The sequence below is a fragment of the Sprattus sprattus genome (assembly GCF_963457725.1).
Source record: "Sprattus sprattus genome assembly, chromosome: 9".
NCBI classification, from domain to species: Eukaryota; Metazoa; Chordata; class Actinopteri; order Clupeiformes; family Clupeidae; genus Sprattus; species Sprattus sprattus.
In genome coordinates, this window is record NC_137928.1 from 21,733,722 (window position 1) to 21,744,394 (window position 10,673).

The window sequence follows — 10,673 nt, forward strand, 5'->3', positions numbered from 1 at the left end:
CATACACAGTCTAGTGAAAGGCACAGAAAGCACTCAGGGCACGTCCCAGGTGATGCGGACACTTAGCCCCCTAATCGCCCCTTCAGCCATTCTGTTTCAGTGCAGGAGCTACAGACCTAAAAGTGACCTACAAGTGCTCTACGATTGCGCTGTGAATTCCAAGCACGACAACAATCTCTAGTGGCAATACCAACATTTGACCGTTAAACAAGAGGTTTACTACATAACGTTAGGATTACCTCAAGGTTGAGTTGAATTTTACTATAAAGTTGCTAAAACTTAAGAAAATGGCTTCATTGCAGCTGTACTTGATAAATGAATACCAGCACCACTATAGTTAATTAAAGCCTATATTTCAGCTGACTTTCTGCCTGTGTTCATTCAGTGACTGTAACCCCATCCTGTTAGTGTCAACAGTTCCACCCAGCAGTTTCAGGGTCACACAGAAGTACACAACCCAGTGCAGGTACTTATTTTGCCCCTGAAAACGGCCCTGAAAGAGTTCCTACCGGAGCAGTACCTGCAGTCGAAAACTGATACCCCCCTCCTAAAGTGGTCTGATTTCCTGCAGTGGAAAAGCACCTTATGAATCCACCACCACGCTGCTCACATAAACAATATCACAGGAGGTGAAAAAGTCAAATTCTTCTTTACAGACAACAGAGATTAAGGATGCATGTGTGTGTCTTTTGGTGTTGCCTGGCTGCGCATGGTGACTATCTCAAGCTAATCTTTCCTCCCTGAGGACACACAGCAGCAAGCAGCTCAAGCAGCTGGAGGAGCCGCCTCAGCCACCAATCCTCCATCTCCTCCGTCAGCAGCCCTGTCAGTCAGATCATACCTGGAGCTTCACACCTTTGAAGGAGCCGTCGCCAAGACATCTGAGGCCATAAAGCTACAATACAATCAAACTCTAGCATTCGTGTGAGGCGGGTGGACAGTTAGGACATACTCCTTGCTAGGAAACACTCTTTACAAGGCACAGGATGTACGCTAGTTTGTGTTTAAGTGTGTGTCAAAAACCAAGAACAGATGTTTTCCAACATTTCTGTGGATTCCATGAAGGATAAAGAGGAGGTGGAGGGATGAGAAAAGTGAAGGAGAGAAGAGGCTGGTGGGGTTAGCTTCAGGTGATGGTGCGACAGATTTAAGGGAAGGGGGGGGGGGGGGGGGGTCTGAGTGGTCTTAGGATGAGCCTTGAGGTCAGTGGGGTCAGCTTTTCCTGTTTCTGCCTCCAACTAGCTGTTTGTTTGGGTGCAGTGGCTGTGTAATCTCTCCCATAAACAGCAAGAGGCACTCGGACACAAAAGACTGACATCAGGCAGAGAGAGAGAGAATAAATTGTCCTGAAGTGTGTTGGGTCTCTGGCCATGTTATGTGTTATTGGCAGCGTTCTGAGCAAACACCACGCTGATTTAACTGGTCTTACCATTACACAACACAATAACACAATAAGTGGATTCATTCTACAAGAATTCATGGGCTCATCTGATTAAGTCTTCGAGTGCGTTTGAGTGGTGTGTGTGTGAGTTTGTGAGTGTGTATGTGAGAGTGCGTGCGGCTCAGAGTTGATGAAATCATGGTCATGTCAGTAAAGGAATGTGACCCTCCCACAGACATGAATTTCTTTCACTCTCTCTGTTTTCCTCCATGTGTTCCGCAACAAAACACCCTCATAGTCATCAAAATCACATACGCACAACACACTTTGAATTGTGGTGTCTCAGGAGGCCTGAAATTAATCTCAAACCGTGTCTCATTCTCACTTCTCAAACACACACACACACACAATAACATCTCATCAGTGGAATCTTTGACATGTCGGGGCCACTTCTCTGCCACCATGACGACACTGTCACGGTAACCCGGGCCTCAGAGAGGGAAGGTAAACAAGGCTAATACCACTGGGAGCCCCTCTTCAATCAGACCTGGCTTGAGCACATCTGGCTGCTACATGTGGCTAGCACATTTCGCATTAGTCCACTCTAACAGGGAGCACAGCAAGTTTCACAGGGCTATTCCATGGCAATTCAACCAGTTTTTTTCTGGTGGAAGATCAATGAAAGTGATATAGAAATCCCAGATATTAGCGCCATGGGAATAGTATTGACCAAGTTACAGCCATGTTTATGGAGACAGGACAGTCAACACTGAAAGCAAGGAAAAGATATTTTATTTGATGTACCAAATTCAGTTTCCTTTGTTCACAAACATATCCATTTATTTATATTTCATATTTCTAGTTAGAAATTGTTCATAAGTTGTCAAGCATAAATATATTAAGTCAACTTTTTTGGCTTGACACAGTAATTTGATATAATAGTTTAGACCTTTACATTATACAAGGGTTAATTTTCAGGTCAAAGTCATTTATTTCTTGCAGCACGACACACCTGTGCATTGGGCAGCGACACAGGACACACACACACACATGCTGAAGATGTCGCCGGTGGAAATTGTCCTCTGCTTTTCACCCATCCTGAGCTGCCCTTCCTCACGGGCAGCCAGGAGCATTGGGCAGCCTTTTTATGGCGCCCGGAGACTAGGCCAAGTGCTCGTGTCCAGTCCTTGGTCAGGGACAGACAGGAGAGCGATCTGTTCTTCTGTTTTTTTGCATGTTTTTATGCGGTTCTTAGTTGAGGAAACCCTTGTGAACACAGAGAAAACATGCAAACTCTGCACAGAAAGGCCCAGGAGATAGCCGACCTGAGCACCGAAGGCCTGGGGAGAACCTGCCTGCCCCCCTGACCTTAACTTGTACACAAAGTACATATCTGTCCCCATAAACATTGAAAAAAAATTGACAAAGCTTCAGAATTGCTCAATAGCTTTATAAAACTCCTAAAATCTGACACCAGCTCTTTCTATAAAAAAAATGATAAATAGTATCCAGTGGCTCTAGTATTTGTGATTTATCCCTCATATATGTAAGCCTTTCAACAGGAAAAAAAAAGGGAACCCCTGGTTGACTTGACATGGAATGTCTATCCACAGGTCTGAGAACAGCTACAGGCCATGAGAAAGGCAGACGGCCCTGCTGAGGAAATTAGTCCGGAGCAATGCAGGAGGATCAGTCAAGGCAGCTCTATTTATTAAGAGTGTCAACAGAGGGAGAGTGTGGGGGCGTCAGTAGTGGGCCACATGTCAGTCACTGGTGGAAATGGGAGACCTCACTGGCTTAGAAACAGACCCTGTGTGTGTGTGTGTTTCTCTGTGCGTGCACACACGCTTGCCAACAGAACCCCGAACACTGTTGCTGGGATTGATTAAAGTCATGCATAAACACCACAGACTCCTTCAAAACAACCATCTCTCTCTGCTTTGTTCCTCTCCTCCTTTCTTCTTCATCCCCCTTTCTTTCCTGAAATAACAAAACTTCTCTTTCAACTGGCTGAGGTCAGACGGCACACTTGAGAGGCAGCGATTTCCCACAATCCCTGGCTGCATCCTTGCTCTGCCTTCCTGTTGAGTGGGGCTCCAACGGCTCCGTATCTCCATATCAAGGCGTCTGGAGTGCTCTCCTCACCATGGCGGACTGGGGCAGTCAGCCCTCCAAACACACCAGAATGTGTCCTTTATGACTCACTATGTCACACAATATCCATCGTAAAACTAAATGTTTTCCAAAATCACATATGTTCTAGTCCCTAAAATCAGCTCCAACTTTATTCGAATGATACGGCTCTCTTTCTCACACACCTGTTTTATAATTCAGTTTTTATGCCACACGCCCTTTGCCAAGCTCTGGCCGGTTATGGCCTGTCATTTTGGCTCACCCCTGCTTCAGAGAATAGGGACTGCATCACTGTCAGCTGGGCAGCCCAAAATAAACACCTCTCATCCTCTCTCACACACATGCGCACGCACTCAGTCACATGACTGAGTGAGGAGTGTGTTGACATGTATGTGCAAGTGAAAGCTGATGGGGCGGCATGCCTGTGAGTCGGTTTGTTTCAGAACGTGTTAGAAGAAATGTCCATGGCAATTTTTTGGTGGTTAACTTGCCATATGTAGGTCATGTGTAAGTCAGGTCATGTGTTTTGTGTGCGCTTGTATGCGTGTAAATAGCACAAAATAATTCAACTCTCCCTGCACAACCACAGATGACATTATTACTCACAGACTCCCCGCACATGGAGATGTGTCCTCCGTTGGCTAACGCAGGAGGTGGGGAGGATCAAAACTGGGAAAAGAAGTCTGAGATCAATGCAGAGCTCCAAGTCCCAAACATCAATACACAACAGGAGACCACCCGCGAGCGAGAGACATGCAGAGATTGTGTGTGTACGCCTCGGTGTGTGTGTGTGTCTGTCAATGCCACCCGTAATGGCAGCAAAGGCGTGCAAACACTATGTGGACTAGTGTCAGCGAGTCTGCTTTCCAAGCCGTCCTTCATATGAGGTCAGAGCCAGTCAGCGCAATCCTGGTCAGATGAGTACAGACAGGGGAATAAGGACTTCATCAAGCTCCCATATTCAAAGCAACAGTCCTATTGGTTCAGAGGCCCTACCTTCTCCGTGTGACAGCCACTTATTCTGCAGTGAAAACGCAATCTTTTCTACATTTACATTCAGAAGCCATGAGCTTGGACTTGAGCGTCCATGTTAACTCACCTTACCTCACCTTTTAGCAGGTAGCCTTGTAGATACATCTGAGCCAACAAATGAAAGTCATGCGTAGATTTCATATATTTATTTCTTCACAGGGAGGCAATCGACATCTTGGTAAGGCTTTCTTCAGGGCAATCCAGCCCAGAGCAATAAGACCTAGAGGCTACCCTTTAAACCCAGATAGTGGTTACATCATAACATGCTATGTGTTTTTTTTTCAAGAAAAATGTTCTTCAAACATCGCTCCGAAACTAAATAAATCGTTTCAGCATCCTAGGTATTCAAATGCATCACAAGTAGTTTCCATGTTTAAATCATGAAGAAGCTGGCTCCTTGATCCATACCTTTTTATTTACACAACAGCAAAGTGTGTGTTCAGGAAACTTCTGATGACGAGTATGAAATCACAGCTATGTCCCTGAGAGAGCTGCTGGGATTTAGCTACGGCACCCCACTCCCAAGGTGATAACCTTCTTAACAGGGATATTGGGGAGGGCTGTGTGGTTTCCGCAGTCATGCAGCGCAGTCATGCAGCGCACTCTCGAGTGCGGATCAGGTGCCAAGGTAGGCAGGAGAGTCGTCGAAAGCCCAGATTAGTCAGGATTAAGGGTGGCATAATCGCACACACACACACACACACACACACACATACACACTCGGGCGTTCAAAAAGGCATCTTTCATTTGGCAAAGAAAACCTCAAACACCTTCCATGAACAAGGGACAAAGACAGGATAAATAACTCGTACAGCCTACATCTTTTAAGTGTCACAACGTTCTGATTGAGACGGCCAGCCAACGCTCAGCCTTATAGCTTTAACGACGGCAGCAGGATTAATTAGCCCTTAATGAGCGCAGAGCCGCTTTCGTGGATTAAAGAGTTAAAATGTGCGCTGGCTGAGTCAGTCATAGTCTTCCTGCAATCCGCACGGCGCTCTCCCTTTCGGCGATATCGAAACCAATCTCTTCTGTAGGTCTACCACATCACGCCTGTCACACATGGATGCCAAAGGATGTCAAGAATGTAAACATACCACTATTTAATCTCTATAGCCACAGCCCAAAAACATTAGGGGGACCTACTATGGCTGTAACAGCTGTTACTATTACTGCTGCTACTACTACAGTGTCTAGAAATGCTACTGCCAGGAAAAACATATCACATAAAAATGAAGAACTGCAATAAAGAATAAGAGCATTGGAGTCTTCTGCTGACCCTTTTAAATTGTGCCCCTGTGTATGTGTGTATGTGTGTATGTGTGTATGTGTGGGTGTGTGTGTGTGTGTGTGTGTGTGTGTGTGTGTGTGTGAGTGAGCAGCAGGGCGCTAGCGCTGTACGCTAACTGGAGTGAATGTTGTCAAGGGAACGTTAATAAATCATGTTTGCTGTAGTAGGAGAAAGTTGTAGTGTGAGTGTGCGTCCTGACAAGACAGCCTAGTCTCACTGCTACCAGGCAATCAGACCGCAGGAGGAGATCGGCGCTACAACTCGCCTATAAGAGTTCAGCTACTCACACAGACTAATTGAGGAAAAAGGAAATACATACACATACTGCACGTGAACAATGAGAAGAACTGTCCTAGTCATTCACATACGTACATAACTAAAAAATGAACCCACAACACACACACACACACACACACACACACAAACACACACTCCCCCTTGAAAGATTTTGATAGCACTGCAATTTCCCTTCAAATTCCCCAGAGTATGAGGAACAGTCAAATAAGTGGTCTTCACTGCTTTTTCAAATATAAACACAGAGCCCTACATTTAGACACACAGCAGCCCCTCTCCTCGAGCCCTTTGGAACATAGAGGGAAAAAAATCGAGAACTTACAAGGATGTGGAGAGGGTGAAAGAGAGACAGAGAGAGAGAGAGAGAAAGACAGAGAGGGAAAAGAAAAAGAAACGGGTGGTGAGGGAGGGGGGCCTTTTGTGCTACGCTGGTTTCCAGTTATGACTTCCAGCTGTTGGAACGCTGGCCCCAGAGCAGGAAGTCCAGAGGAAATGCCTTCGTCACATCCCAGAGTCCTGTGATCTGAGTGTTCTTCCAAAAAATGTGAATTCACTCCTCCTCCTCCCCTGCAAACTCTCCAGACATTCCTCTGACCTCCTGCGTGTTCTTCTGGCACTTGGGTAAGAGACATGTTTACTGGTCGAGGGGGTTGAAGTCTTACCTCATATCTTCCAGTAAGTCACATTCTGTCTGATGCTTGATGTGGAGCCTGGTCATCTGCTCAACATGGGTGTTCTTCAGCTCCTGAGTCACCTTTACCTGCAACACAGAAGAGAGTGCAGGCATCGTCAGGGGTCTATGGGGGCAGATGGATGGAGCCAAGCTTTACCCCACACGTGGACACACACCCACACCCACACCCACACCCACACCCACACACACTCACCCACACCCACAACCCACACACACACACACACACACACACACACAGACACAAACACAAACAAACACACAAACATTCTGTGTCACACACAAGTTATAGGATTTCCAAAGATCTCTGTGCAGTCATGGCATTCTCCTCATCACTCCACACTAAACAATTCTCACAACAGGCGCAGTCACACACAGGCAAACACACACAAACACAGAGACTAACGGTCACAAGCACAATTTGCTTGACATGTGACACAGGGTCTCTTTCATGTGGTTAGCCTTTGAAGATAAAAAAACCAAGACCCCACCCTTTTATCAGAGAAGGCCCCGCAATTTAAATTCACATCCTGTGTTTCATCTGTCCAATTATAAACTGCATTCTTGACCTAATCTTCCAACACCCAGTGACAACCACTCATCAAGCCAGGCAACTAGCTTAGGCCAGTTAGTGTGTCTGAGAAATAATGCTAGTGTTTGCAGTCTTACTGTCAGCCGTCAGCGAGGTGAGGCTGGGGATTTTAGCGATGCTTTAAAGGTGCAGTGTGTAACTGCTATGGATGACTGCCATACGAAATAACAATAGGTTTTAAGGCCTGGTGGGTTTCTACCAGCTTCATTTGTCATCACTGGGTGTAAGCCTGTCAATGACTTTCATACATAGAGAGAGAGAGAGACAGACAGAGAGAGAGAGAGAGAGAGACAGAGAGAGAGAGACAGAGAGAGGTGATTCTCTCTCATGGACTTGTGGGCCCCAGGAGAGGACAATATCAACAACATTTCCCACATGAAAAAAACCTGATGCTAGGGGGTTGCTGTTAATTAAGGTATAACCTCCATAGAGCCTGAACACATGATTGGATCTGTTATAATTCCCACAGCCTTTACTGTCAAGGAGGCCACCTGAACCTCCATAGCACTATGAACCGACGGCTCATCGGATGGCTTTCCGATGGCGACCGGTACACCAGGTGCACCCAGCAGGTCAACTGTTTCACTGATACCATTACCATCGCCATCCATAGATGGTTAGACACTTGATTCCATGAACACTGCCGCCGAATGGACACATATGCATCACGCATATCATATTAAGAAGGGACCTGACACATTCGTCACACTTTGTTAAAATAAGAGACTGTGGCCGCGGAGGGGAGTGGACAACCGATTGGGAATGAATTGTGTTGTATGGGGGCGAACACAATGCAGCTTCGTCCTGTGCTCCCAGCTGATGCCGCAAAACCTTATCGATGTTGCCCGTCTGTCTTGACTTCGGAGAGCATTAACCCTCGAAGCACAACCACCGACACAATGCTGCCGAGGTCGAGATCACAGGTTACCGAGACAAGACAGGCGAGATGCTTACAAGGAAACAATCCATCAGCGACAGGACAATGTGTTAACATGGGGCAGTACGCTAAATCAAGCCTGCCCAAATACTGAGGCAACAAAAGGTCTCGCACAACAGAATATAACGAATAATTAACCTCCAGGTTACCCACGGGGAATTACAGTAGCCTATGTCCTCTACAGAAAAAAAATATCCGTACTGACAACGGATTTGGCTGCGTGTCAGATCCAGACAAAAACACACCTTCGGCAACTGCTTGTAGTCTAGCCAAGACAAAGCTCCGAGTGTAATGACCAGTAGTCTTTCATACTGCTATGAAAACACGAGATAACACCCTACATATAAGAATCAAATATGCATAGTCTTCGTACACTTGAGCCTAAAACAAAATGCACAAAATATAAACTAGAAGGCCAGGCTTTCCAGATTCCTCAGTTGTGACAGATCTACAGGACCAATCACTAGGCAACCTCCATTAGTAGAATAATGCCACACGAGTTGTCATTTCCCCTTAAGTTATGTTTAAAGAGAGTAACATTGTTCTCCCAAGGCACTGTGAAGCACTGCAAAACACTTCAATATACATGAGAACAAAGGGATAAAATGCACAATGAGTATATTCGTTAATGATGTTATGTCGCCTATCTCTCCGTTACCGCTATTATCCTATCGGCAATATCTTCCGTGCTAACGGTACAGGTCAAATGGAACACCACGCCTGTCAAAGAGATGTCAACAAAGACACGCATCTCTGGCTCGAACAACAACTGACTGACGCTAGAACAAGTTAGCCGAATAAGGGAATGTGGAGTTGTATCTAGCTAGCTCCCTAGCAGTCCCTTGATGCCCACCGTGCCTTCAAGCACGAGAACGGAGGACCGTTTACCGTTAGCTAGGGACAGCTAGTTCTACTGTTCCGCTAGCTGGGTCTGAGCGCAAGACTGTAGTGTAGAGGGCTTGATAACTTGTTAGCGGTTGAGAGTGCATTCCACCAATATTTGCTACCGCCGTTTGCCATCATCATCATCATCTAAATTCCGAGCTGTAGTGCAAGCAGGTTGCTGGACATATAAACTCCGTACATTATAAACTCCATACATCTACCACGTCCTTACAAACAGGCGTTTGAGAACGAGAAAAAAAACTGTTTTGACAAAAACACTCGTTAGCCTCTCGTGGATGAGGGGAAACTGGGGGGGAAAAACTTACCTTTCTCGGTGGTGGCTGCATTTTTGAGCATGGACATGAATGATTTAATCCTAAAGAAACAGGATAAAATCCAAGAAATCTTCGAGAACTGGAAACAAAACAAACACTGGCACTCAGGGGAAGGGGATAAAAGAAGAGAGTGAAACAGTGTGCTCAGATTTGTATTCAGGCGGCCATGATACACCAACTCCACACCCGCAGACTCCGAGTCCGTCCGAGCAAACACTGCGGAGCTGACAAGCTGGGGGAAAATAATAGGGGAATTGCAATGGTGAAGCAGCGGGGTCTCTCGTTGAGCTCAACAACTCAACTGCGACATGCAGAGGCAGGTCTGAGGACATTACCAGGCTGAGGAATCGGGAATACTTTAGTTTTCACCTATGAACATATCGCCCCGTTGTGGCGAGGACTCTATTCACAACTTCACCGCTTTCAACAAATATTTTCGCTTAGCTGCGCGTCTTCGTCTCCTGCTCAGCAACAAGGAACCGCAGCTGATTGAGGGGAGATCGATCGAGTAAAAAACAGACAGCGCGAGGCAGTCGATCCCAGAAATATCGATTTCCCATCCTTTTTGCCCTTCAGGATTTCGTGCTGGCCGCTTTGTTTCCACACAAGACCAGATTTCACACGTATTTGAATGCACTAGTTTAGGTCCTATTTCTAAAAAAGGCTATTGGAGGATAGTCTTGAACAAACGTAGGGCCTACTAACATAAGTATATTTAGAATATGTTCAATAACAGCAATAATGATAATAATAATATTGTTATTATTAGCCTACTACTATTACTATTATTATTAGCCTATAATTACACAGCCGAGCTCTTAGGCTTTAATAGGTTTTCCCTTTTTTTCTCACTTGGATAGTTCACATTCGAACATGGCAACTTGAAAGGTAGCCTACTTAGACAGAACTGTAAGATCTGATGAAACCTTCTTTGGGCTGTTATGCTCCATCTGAAAAAAAGATGATTCACAGTAACAGGAATCCTGTTCCTGCTCATAGCCTGCTGGACTATTGGAGCAATAGCTCACCCACATGGTTTCTATTACTTGTGTCATATGGGAGATTATTTACTGAGGCTATTGGTGACATTCACAAAGAATGG

At 45.7% G+C, this 10,673-nt stretch overlaps 1 protein-coding gene across 1 annotated transcript in view; it reads right to left on the bottom strand.

Moving 5' to 3' along the window:
- The window catches only part of fchsd2 (FCH and double SH3 domains 2), a 59,112-nt gene extending 49,362 nt beyond the window's left edge, over positions 1-9,750 (bottom strand). The window contains exons 1-2 of the mRNA XM_080844197.1: positions 9,563-9,750; positions 6,794-6,891 (exon numbers count right to left, since the gene is read on the bottom strand). Of these exons, the coding sequence (XP_080700323.1) occupies positions 6,794-6,891; positions 9,563-9,583 (119 nt within the window). The 5' untranslated portion in view covers positions 9,584-9,750. The remainder of the gene's footprint in view (positions 1-6,793; positions 6,892-9,562) is intronic.
- Between the last annotated feature and the right edge of the window lie 923 nt (positions 9,751-10,673).